We start from the raw sequence: 12355 nt of genomic DNA, 5'->3' as shown, positions 1-12355 counted from the left end.
TATTTTTTTTTTTTTAGGTTATCCAACCGATATTAATTAGAACCTACTGGATTGGTCACACGCGGGCAGCGGGCTTCTTTATATTTTTATTTCATTCTTGCGTGGCTACAACGCTGTTTTTTCTTTTTATTTTTTAAAAACTCTAAAATAGAAACAAAACAAAAAACAAAAAGGAAAATATGAATATAGTGGATACACTATGCAAAATACTTTCAAGGATTCGTGGAGTTCATGTCTTGGTCTGAAAATTATATATTATGAATAAAAGATTTTCTAGTTGTGTTTTGTCGTAAATTATGATATCAATAGATAATATAAATACTTCAAGATAGTCTATATTTTCGCTCATAACGCATTAATCGTGCGACATCTCTTCAGAAATCCTTGTACGAACAAGTTCAACACATTATTGGTCACTCCTAAACTTTGTCCCTACACCAGCATTTGTGATATTGGAAAAAAGAAAAATCATTTCAATGCGCTTCAAAGTTGATTATTTGCATTAGACAAGAGACATTGTCTCTCTTTCTTTTTTTTTTCTTTTTTCTTTCTTGAGGTAATAGCAAAAAATGATTCTTGGAGCAGTACAAAGTTCATCAGAATGATGAGGTTTTACAAATTATCAACGTTGTTGTATAGCTACACCAGTTCTACAATGAATCAAACTTTACATCAAAAGTCTACACAGAATCAAACTTTAGTAACTGATAGGGAGGAAAACCCTCTTAACGAGCTGATTAAACATCTTTATTAACTTGGTAATATACACTGGATTGCCCAATCAATCAATCTATACATACACTGATACTGAGAAAGGGGTGTGATATATCTTCAATCACTGCAACTTCTGTTATTACATTCCCAGGGAATATGCAAACCCAGTGCTTCCTACTCGCTACACACAAGGCTTGTATTTAAGGATTTCTGGAACTTAAGATTCGAGGTAACTAACCAACTTCAGTGAAGTACTGGAGATCAATCAACTTTACTTGAAAAAATGAACCAGCTTTGAAATCTGGCAAGGGGATATGTGAAAAGAAAAACCTCAAATCCCAACTAATCAAGCAGGGCTCCTCTATACACTCTCTGCTACTAAGGAAACGCTATCCTGCAAAAAGTAAACAATGTTGTCAGTTCCTGACATCACGTGGATTGTCTTCCCACTTTTCTCTTCTATTTCTTTATCATATATGAAACTAACTTTTATAGTAATCGATAAGGAACTTACTACTGCAAAAACTCTGAATCCATTTACAGTGTCCTGTGGAAGAGGTGCACGAGCCAATGCCATCAGCAAGTCCTCATCGATTGAACCCCTCTCTACATAGTACCTTTTGCAGGAGATTGGAGAAAACGTGAAACTTCTCGATAAAGCTGTTCAGCTTCAAATGGTTTGGAAACATATCCGTCCATTCCACACTTGGTGCATTCCTCATGGGTGGCCTGAATAACATCTGCAGTCATGGCCAGAATGGGTACATGCCATGTTAAGATATTGTCATAGTCCTCCGCAGAAACCTCCCCATGTTGAATACGATTGCTGACATTGCGTTCTATGTCACGTATTCTCCTTGTAGCTTCAAAACTGTTGGGAAAAGAAATATAAGTAAAAGGTTAAGCAACTAAATAATCGGTTTTAGATAAAGCGTCGTAACTAAATAAAAAATTAGCACAGGATTAACAGTTTCTATTTAATGAAATCTTGAAAAGATGGCTTGGTTTTCAAAAGTTATTCCCCAGGCCACGACTCCTAATCAAAAGCTTCGGAGCCAGAAGTATCACATACCCATCCATTTCCGGCATCTGGATATCCATGAAGCAGGCGTCAAAACTATGGGGCGGTGTGAGCAGTGAGATTGCCTCCTTACCACTGTCTGCACTCTTCACTGTAGCCCCATACTTTTTCAAAGCACCAGCAGCTACTATGAGGTTCACTTTATTATCATCCACAATAAGAATTTTTCTTCCAAGTAGAAGATTGCGTAGGGATAAGCTTGGGAGCTCGCCATTCCGTGTATTACCCTTGTTACCAATACCCATGGCTCTTTGTAGTGACGCAGCAAGCATACTTGCCCTGAGAGGCTTCATGATAATTGTTGGCGTACAGACACCTGAATTCACAAAGCTCGTTCTGCAACTGCTAATGGAATTGGCAAGAAGGAACACCTTAGGAGGAACCTCACGATTCAGTTTCTTCAAGTTATCGATAAAGAGAGCAGAACTGCCGGAGTCGTTATCCCAAACCTCCTGTTCAACAAGGACCATATTTATAGTTGTATTTCCGGAGCTTATGCAAGACAAACCCTGATGCAACTCAGAAGCCACTTCAACACGAATTCCAAGCCTCTGGATATGATATCTTGACATCTTGGCCCTCACAGGTCTGTGATCCACGACCAATGCCGTCATGCCATGAAATTCTGAGGATGCAGCATTTGCTTGGTTGTTGATTTGCTGGATCTTAAATTCATTTGAATCACAGCGGGCTTTGGTGAAAACAGCGGTAAATGTAAATGTGGAACCAATCTTGGGAATGCTCACAAAACCGATCTCCCCTCTCATGAGGCCAACTAAACACTTGCTTATGCTTAGCCCAATTCCTGTGCCACCATGTGTCCGTGAGATAGATGGTCCCACCTGCATAAAAGGAGTGAAAACACGAGATTGGGCTTCTAGAGGGATTCCAACCCCTGTGTCCTCAACAGACACAATAAGATTGATGGCATCAGACGATGATGAGAATGAGCTTGCAGATCCCTCTTCACTGAAACTCCTAAATCCTCCCCAGCTGCGGTGTTTATCTGCAACCGGAAACCCACTCAAAGTGTTTTTCGATGATGATTCAGTCTCAACATCAATCGAGTCGATCAACTCCTCAACCAGATGCACGGTGACAAAGATGTGTCCTTTCTCTGTGAACTGCAAATTGAATGATTCACTTAATTAATTAAAAAGAGTCCATTTCTGGTTACCAATCAAAGTCTAAAATATAGCATGCCTAGACCTCAAATCACAAGATGATACCCAAAGAAGTTCAATCACATGATTCACTCAATGGTTTTTACATAAATATAAATGGTCTGTGTTTCAGCCAAACCTGACCAGGCAGATTATTTAAGTGTAATTTGGAGTCAAAAGAAGATGATCTTTTGAGAACCAGCACTTACTTTGATCGAGTTCCCCATGAGATTGGTGATAATTTGCCGAAACCTTCCAGGGTCACCAATAAGCATGTCAGGAACCTGATCTGAGATGTATACTCCCAGCTGCTCTTCCCCAAATTGATCATGCAAGTTGAAGAATTCAATTATTAGACAATGAAAAGCAAATTAGATGTAAAAAAGTGGAGGTTAAAAGTGAATGGTGATGGCACTATCTTTTACCTCCACTCCTTTTTCTTGAGACTTCCCAGAAAACAGAGACAGAACATCATCCAAAATTGCACGCAGATCAAAACGCACTGCCTCAAGCTCCAGCTTACCAGATTCAATTTTTGCCTGGTCCAAGACCTCATTTATAAGTGAGACTAGGGCTTTCCCACTACCTTGGGCAGTTCTGACATAATCTTGTTGAGTTACATCTAAATCTGTGTCCATAAGCATGTGCAACATTCCTGTAAAATCAACACATTTTTTTTAGGGTCACCAAACTTTCTCGAGACCTTAGTTTGTTGTAAATAATTCAAGAAATGAATGGATCATTAAAAATTAGTAATATGGGGCAGTCACACAAACTCACCTAGGACACCATTCATTGGGGTTCTGATCTCATGTGAAACAGTTGCTAGGAACTACAGAGGAGTGAAATATTATTAGGCACAAGCTTAGTAGAAGTCTGAAAAATATCTCAACTGAATTAACTACAATCATTTAGTACCTGAGACTTGGCAATATCAGCTGCCTCGGCCTGTTTCTTGAGATCACTCATTTTATGGAAATCATCTTCCACTTTGGCAATCCTATTTATAGTTGCATGAAAAATATGCCCAACAAGCAACGCAATCACAAGGATCCCAATTGAAGTTGTGATGGCTAACCACGGCCATGGTGGCTTATGTTTGAATCTGCATAAAGAAGAAACTTGGTTTCTGAATACAAATTTACAAGACTTACAGAAAGTTTAACTGCAAATTGCGCTACTAATATGACGAGGCGTAATTGTGTTACAAAACAACCCAACTTTACTTATTCTCACCCTCACGAACTTAGGGACGTCATCACACTGTTACCAGAGACAAAAGAGAGGCCTACTGACATGGAAGTTCAATACTAAGATTACTAAGCAGAGATTTTAATGATTACCTGCAGTGCATTTCGTGCTTCCTTAAAGGATCGCCAAAATTTAAGGTGCTAATATGCCGCAATCCATCATCTGAAACATTTGAGCCATACATGCTGATTGGATGTGAATGATTGGTAGTATCATACACATTGACAAGGATAGTTTGCTTGCTTGCAAGTTGTTGGAGTAACTTCTCCACAAGTGACTCGATATGAAAAATCCCGCCTAGATACCTGATCAGCAGAACCAACAACATTACTGAAGCTGATCTTGGATTTTTACAACATAAATATTCTAAGTTGTCTGACATTTAATGGTAAATACACTTTCTGCATGACTCTGGACACTAGCAGTACAAAATTTTATTCATAACATGTCCTCTACCAAAGAAAGCATACCCATCGGTTGCTTGAATTCTTTCATTTGGAGTTGCATTTGAAGGTAGTTCTCTCTTGTAGACCGCAAACGTCAGTATTACTCCAAGGCTATTAGTTTTAAGCAGCCGAAATGGAGCAGTCAAGACTCCCTTTCCTGATTCCCTTGCACGCAACACATTACCTCGATCTTCCTGTTGGAAATAATTGAACAGACCTTTACTATTAAATATCATTGATAAAACCACCAACTTCTTTTATTAAAGAGAATACTGGAAATGTTAGAGAGCTAATCTATAAACGATGAGTTGAACAATCAGATCAATTTTTTAAGGCTGTTCAGAAATACAATGGCACTGCAGTCCAAGTATTGAGACATCAGAACCTCCACAACGATAAAGCTAAGAAATATGTTGATACGCATGCGATTGCACATTATTTTGATTAAAATGGTACAATTTTCAGCAGGATCTACTGTGTAGAAATGAATTATGGAAAGTAGAAATTGAAGAGACAGAATCTAGAAAAGGAAATACCTTCCCAGAGAGCATATCGAAAGAAATGACATGTGCAACTGTATCCTGAGCAAATATGACAGGAGCATATTCTTCCTCAATTGGGGATGGCTCCAGCAGTCCTGGGGTGTAGTCATTCTTATGGACTTGGTTTTGCTCGAGGGTATCCATGCTCTTGATAGTCCAGCCTTGCTGCTTCTCAAATTGTTCTTTTTCTGAGTGGAGTACTCTTACAGCATATGCCACACCACTTGTAAGAGGTCTCTCGAAAGCAGTTCTGTCAGTGTACCTTGCAAAAGTTTTCTATAAGTTCACAAAGTTAGATGTTCTGCTGACTAGATGATAGTTTTTATTTTCAAAGATAAACAAAACTCAGATCTGGTACTAAATGAAGCTTAACACATTAAACTAACAACTTGCCAAGAAAGGCCTAATAATCTCTTCAAACTTAGCATCTTGAATCTTAATCCCCATATGACATAAGTTCATTAACTAATCACATTAAACACTAGATTAATTACTCCCATTAATCGAAATTTGAGTGAACATGAAGCTCAAGAACAATGTCTCATAAAGCAGCTGACTACCGACTGGTAAACTAAAACCAAACTTCCTTCAGATATGCATCGAAAAAACCAGCAAGAGACGCAAGATGACTTATTTACCTGATCAATTGCAGACGGATTCTTGCCGTGATGGAATGTGGATATCAGAATGGACATGGCCTGAATATGGTTCATGCTCACATTGAACTGATCCTGCAACATCCTTGCTCTCTCATCACACATACTCGTAAGAGTCTCCTTCCTCTTCTCACTAGCCACTGAGCTCATGTACCAGAAGATACACAAGCTGACAACAGTCCAGCCAACCACCCAAGAAATCAAGAGCCTCTTCCACCATATCTTCCGAACTCCTTTCGACCCGATATACTGGTAATAATGGTGTCGGATCTTAGCAATGTTCAATGGGATCTTCTCACACAACTTGAGACACGTCCTGGCGCCATCACCAAGCAAACTAGTACTACTACTCTTGGTGTCCATAGTCACACCATTAAGGTACCAATTCATGGAAATCACAGACACAATCCAGCAACATAGCATCCAAAGCAGATGCCCCACTTTTAACCCAAACCCGAATACATGAAACAAACTCATCCACAGGACCACCCCCAAACCCAAGTTAGCTAGAAACAGTGCCAAGATGGTGATGAAGTGACTCTAATGGGGAATTAATGAAACAGAGTAAGAGTCAGAGACCAGCTAACAAAATCTACAGGAGCTGTCTAACTTAACCCAACATTAAAATAAATAAATCCAAACATGGAAGAGCAAACCCACCACCTCCAAACTCAGGCAGGATTGATTGATTGAAAACACTGTGGTGGGTGTGAGAACTATCCAACATATGCTACCTTATCCAACACCAAACCAACTTCAACTCTTCACTTCTAGCTACAAAGAATCCACAAGATTCTGGCTTTTTATTCCAAAGCCAAATCTAGCAACAGGGCAACACAGATTCCCCAAGTTTAGTTAATCAAATCACAAACACAGAATATGGGAGGAAATTCAGTTAGAGAAGAGAAGGTCTTAAATTGATGAAATCCCACGAGTTGTGAGCATGTGGATGGGGTTTGACTCTTTCAGTAAACCACGGAGTAGAGATCTAGCACTATAAGGAATAAAGAGGGTGGTGTTAAAAGAAGAAGAAGAAGCATTCATGGGCATTAAGAATGAACAAGTAGAATCTGTGAGAGAGGAAAATGAGGAGGAGAAGAAGAAAGAAGAAGAAGAAGAAGAATATGATGGTACAAATGTCTGCTAGCTCAGGCCATTATCTCTCTATCTATCCAAAACATCCACCCAGGAGATTGAAGGAAAATGAAAAATACAAAATTCCAAATTAAAATGTGTACAAAATTTATTTGACAAATTAAGGGGGGCAGTAAAGTTATACTTCCCCACTCATCAAAAATCACTGCTTTTTCCGACTTTTTTTTTTATAATTATTTGTCCAATGGGGTTCGCATCCCTATCCATCCAATGCTGCCAGTAGACAAATTCTACACGCTAGGCCAAGTCGTTAAGTCTATGCGCTTCTATGGCCGTACTTTGTTTTGGACAAAGGCGTCCTTGCATGGGAGTTGAATTTTCGACCATGCCATTGGGTTCGGGTACCAGTTGGCATTAGATGCCTAGTACTTTTCCCGCAATTGCCATTACGTGACCAATAGTCAAAAGAGTAGGTAAAGAGAGAAAGGAACTTAAGAGTTGCCTATTATGCTACAAACCACTATTTGGGTGTGTTCTTTATTCTCTTTTTTGGATGTTAGATTAGGGATGATAGTTCAATCTTGTTTTATCTTTGCCTAATGAATTGTTATAAATTTATCATTGGGTATGGGAAAAAAGACAACTTTATATATACATATAGAGACATTGCTGCTATATAATAGGAGAATTAGGAAACACATGAAACAAGTGTAAAGATGGAAGAATTTGTCGCTTTTATTATTAAATGAGTATACATGATATATTGTTACCTAGTCTCATACAGTATATTGCAAATGATTTGTTCTACTATTTTGTGTTTATTTGGGATCTAAATAGAGGTCAATTGGCTAATACCTAATTTTGGAGAATGGGAAATAGTATATGGATCACGATCCATTAGGCCTAGTTTGGTTCAAAGAATGTAAAAGGAAATGAAAGGAAATTTTTGAATTTTCCTCCGACAATGGAAATGAAAGTAAATCCTTAAAGTGGGGGGAGAGAACTATTTTCCATCTAATTTTCTTTTTGGAAAATTCTATGGTATCTATCTGTATGTGATACCTACATTTACAAATGTAACAACATATTTATAGTCAAAGTGGTAATGTTGAGTCCTATTATTTGTAATCTTGTTCCAATAATTGTAATTACAAAATATACAACCATTTACAACTTTTTGAACAAATTGTTCTTATAGTTGTAATTTTGTTTAACTTCATGTAAATAGTGTAAATAAATTTAATAAATTTGTTCTCAATGTTGTAATTTGATGAATTGAAATCTGTTTAGTCCTTGTGATTTGAAGTCGACATCTGTTCATGATTTTTCATCCAAATAGTCCTTCTGATTCATTTTCTCAGTTAAAGGCTATAAAGACTATTTGGATGAAAAATCATGACTTTAAGGACTATTCAGATTAAAATAAAACCATAAGGACTATTTGGATGAAAAATCATGACTTTAAGGACTATTCAGATTAAAATAAAACCATAAGGACTAAACAGATGTTGACTTCAAACCACAAGAACTATATAATATTTTACCCTAATTTGATTCATAACATTGTAATTTTTATTCAAGTATATGTAAAAATATATGTAAAATAAAAGTAAGATATATATCCCAATACCATAACTTATCTATTTTCTTTTCATTTTCATGTGGGAACCACTTTCCTTTCCCAATGATTTGATTTCATGAACCAAACATGGTCTTAGAGTAGACTAATCCGGCCAAGAAATCAGGACTAAAAAAGTATTTTTGAACTCAAAATGAAGAATTAATTATTAATTCGTCTGACCTCAAAATAAAAAAAGCTTAATAGTCTGATTGGCTGGCTCAGAAGCTATTTCTCCATTGTTTTAGTATAGTATAATGAATTAAATTCAGTTTACCCCCATGAGGTTTGAGAGTAACTTCATGTTAATCCCTATACTTTCAATTTCATCAGTTTACCCCTCAAACTTTTGAATTTTCCTCAAGCGTGACCAAATGTCCTATATTCTGTCTAAATCGGACGTTAATTGCTAATAATTTTAACCATAACTGTGAGGCCAGTATCTAGAATTTGGGCAAATTGGATCTTATATGTCCAAATCAGACCTTAAGTGTTGATAATTAAAGATCAATTCAAACGGAATATGAGAATTTGGGCACGGCAAACAGAAATTGAAGAGTTCAAGAGGTAAACTGATGAAAATAAAAGTGTAGAGACTAACATGAAGTTACCCCTAAACCATAAGAGGGTAAACTGAATTTAATTTTAGTATAATTAAGCCAAAGCTACCAAGTTGAAAGGAAAAGTTAGAAAACCCCACCTATAATAAAAGACCTTTGTTAGTACAATTGAAGTTGTAATCTCCCTAGACCTTACTTAGGTTAATAGAGTAGGTATCTATATAGCTTTTGTTTTTTTAATGAAGTATGTTTTACAATGTAGGAAGCAACAAAAGCAGGGCAAGGTTTGCAAATAAGACCCGTTATCAAGGGCAAAAGCGTCAGCGAGGGAGATCAGCCACAGCAGGGAAGAGGGAGGTAGTTAGACGACAACAGTGGCACAAGGAGTAAATAAATATAAAAGCAGAGGCGGATGCGTAAGGGGCACTTTAATCAAGGCTTTGTCACGAAGTGATTAGGCCATCACTACTTTACCCACTTCGGAGCTCTCTTTGCGAAAGCGACGTCCCACGTCAGCGCACCGGTTCTTTCTGGCGACGGCCAATGGGAGCGTGCTACGTGTAGCTTTCACAAATGGGGCTCGGGGTGCTACGTGTCACGTGTGGGGGGAGGGGATGAGAAATGAGGAGCATCTGTGCACCACGTGGACTAAAAGCCGATGTGCCTTGTCGGCTTCTGCAAACTCAGCTCCGCCGTCTGTGGCCGGCTCTCAGTCCTCTTCCTTCTCATCAGCCGTGATCAGCCTTGGGTTTTAACGTAACACAGGGAAGAGGATTCTACACATCAAGATGCATTTATCATTAAATCGCCGTATGTGAAGATCAAATGAAGACTAGAGACTCTAAATTCTTTTTTTTCACTTTTATTTTTTATCTGATCAAATTAAACGCTCATAATAAAAGTACATCTTATTCGATATCTGGTCCTCACCTCTTATGTTGGTAACACTTATAACTATTTTTTTGGGTTTCAGTTTTGAATTTTGTTAACGGTATTAGAATATATGCATGATAATGCGACGTGGATGACCGGATCAAAATATTGCATATTAGTTGTTCGGTTCACTTACACTTAGGTGCATAGAAAAAATTTTGATTACACAAAGCTTCTCACATGCTGCCTAGATAAATTATGCTCAATTGTATTTATTTAGATATAAATGTTCTTAGTCAATCAAGAATATTACTACCGATAATTTTGATGCATTTTTTGTCTTCCCGCGTGCATCATGTATTATCTCTTAGACAAATTAGTCACTGCATCAGGATTAAAGTTTGTTTCACGAGAGTAATACATTTGCAGTTTTCGAATTGGACATCACACGTTATGTTGTCTATTAGGGTTTTCTTCTTCACATAAAGAAAAATTTGATACCTTTATAATTTGTATGATACATTGCGTGGTTTTAGTAAATTTGTAGACTAGTAATAATAAATATAATTCAAATGCAACAATCTCGCTTTACAAAGTGTATAGATCTTAATATAAGAGCAGTATACATCTTACAATGATTAACAGCAAACAGATTGACATTAGGTTTTATCATTAAGAAATGAAATGGGCAAAATGATTGACAAAGGACCACGTCAGCATGTTTAGTGGTCCTTCTTGACCAATAGGAAGCAGCCATATAGTATTTTTTGACATGTCATAATAGGGTAAAACAATTATTGTATTTAACTTAAGTAAATTCAATTTAAAAAAAAATGAATTAAGTAAAACCAAACAAGATCAAATAAAAAAAGAACTCAGATCTAGGGTTCATCATCTCCTTACCAAAAAGAAGAAGAAGAAAATTCCAGATCTCCATATATGGTAGTTGAAAGAGGATGGAGGTCAAAAAAACGAGCAAAGAAAAACCTTAAATTGAACAACAAGGAGATTTGTATGCCTTCGGAGTTGGGTTTAAACTGCTCCAAAATAATTATTAAACCCTTCACATTTCTTTCAAATGTCCCAATGTCCTCATAAAAGAGTTTCTAGAATGTCTATAGTACTAAGTGAGTGATCTTAATTTAGTGAACTATCATGGAGATCTGATTTTTTTTCTTCTTTTCGGTAAGAAGATGAGATGAACCCTAGATCTAGATCTGGGTTTTTTTTTTTTGATCTTGTTTTGTTTTACTTAATTTATTTTTTTTAAGTTGAATTTACTTAAGTTAAATACAATAATTGTTTTACCTTATTATGACATGTCAAAAAATACTACATGACGGCTTCCTATTGACTAAGGAGGACCACTAGCCATGCTGACGTAGTGCTCTTGGTGGACAGAAAAATTTCTCATTAGCTGCGGAAGGTATGATGTTATTTTCCTTGGCCAAAAAAAGAGATCGTACTAAACCAGTAAACCCCATGATGGTTGCCCAAACAAAGGCATCTCCTAAGTAACTAAGTTGGACCATTGAGCCATCGAGGGGTCACAAATATGTAAGAGTACAGTAAGGGTATTCTTATAAAGTTAAAATCACTACCGTAAGTTCATAACCAAACCAAATGCGACTTAATTATTATATTTAGAAATTTTCCAAGAAAAAAAAATAGTACGTAGATTTACAATCATCATTGAAAAGTAAAATAAGGTAAAATATACATACTATCTAAATTCATATATCTATTTTAGTTTTATACTCGCCCAAACTTTACTAATTAAATAAGTAGTAAATATTGAATCACTCATGACATATGTAGATGCTACATGTCACGCGCTTGATCTAAAATTGAGTTTTTTATTAAATGATTATATACCAAAAATAGAACGTATAACGTAACAAAAAATGGTAAAAGTATTTCATACCATAAATTTATACTAAGAAGAGTAACCAAACTTACTAAAACAACGTCTCTCATAAAGAAAATGGGTCTTCTCCAAACCCTAAGAGCAAGTTCACCCGTTGGGTTAGAATGAATATAGTGACCTGGGTCACTCTGGGTTACTGTGACTGGGCAGCAGTTTCCACCCGTATGAAATGTGAGATTGCTGCCACGTGGCAGTAACTGTTTATTAAATTTTAAAAAATGTTTTTAAGTGTGAATAATTGTTTTATGTATAAATAAATAGTAATTTTTATATATTATATGACATATTAAAATTAATGTTTTTATTTTATGACATTTAAGTAACAAGTCAAGCTTAAAAAATACTTTTATTTGATATTGTCTAATGAAAAACACAATCTAAATTAACTAAGCATATATAAAATTAGCTATCAATCCAGTTAATTTTTTT

General features: G+C 36.5%; 1 protein-coding gene across 1 annotated transcript; it reads right to left on the bottom strand.

Moving 5' to 3' along the window:
- Positions 1 to 499: 499 nt before the first annotated feature.
- LOC101312892 (histidine kinase 3-like) lies at positions 500 to 6977 on the bottom strand. Its single transcript, XM_004310043.1, has 10 exons — positions 5836 to 6977; positions 5192 to 5473; positions 4680 to 4849; positions 4302 to 4514; positions 3877 to 4063; positions 3739 to 3790; positions 3384 to 3613; positions 3168 to 3266; positions 1787 to 2919; positions 500 to 1585 (listed from the first exon to the last, which is right to left on the bottom strand). The coding sequence occupies exons 1-10, from the start codon at positions 6328 to 6330 to the stop codon at positions 1321 to 1323; spliced, it is 3126 nt and encodes a 1041-aa protein (XP_004310091.1). The 5' UTR covers positions 6331 to 6977; the 3' UTR covers positions 500 to 1320.
- Positions 6978 to 12355: the final 5378 nt, after the last annotated feature.

The sequence above is a fragment of the Fragaria vesca genome, unplaced genomic scaffold (assembly GCF_000184155.1).
Source record: "Fragaria vesca subsp. vesca unplaced genomic scaffold, FraVesHawaii_1.0 scf0513160_u, whole genome shotgun sequence".
In the NCBI taxonomy this organism is placed as follows: Eukaryota; Viridiplantae; Streptophyta; class Magnoliopsida; order Rosales; family Rosaceae; genus Fragaria; species Fragaria vesca.
The sequence above is the reverse complement of the archived record's forward strand: the minus strand, read 5'-3'. Positions and strand labels throughout refer to the sequence as shown.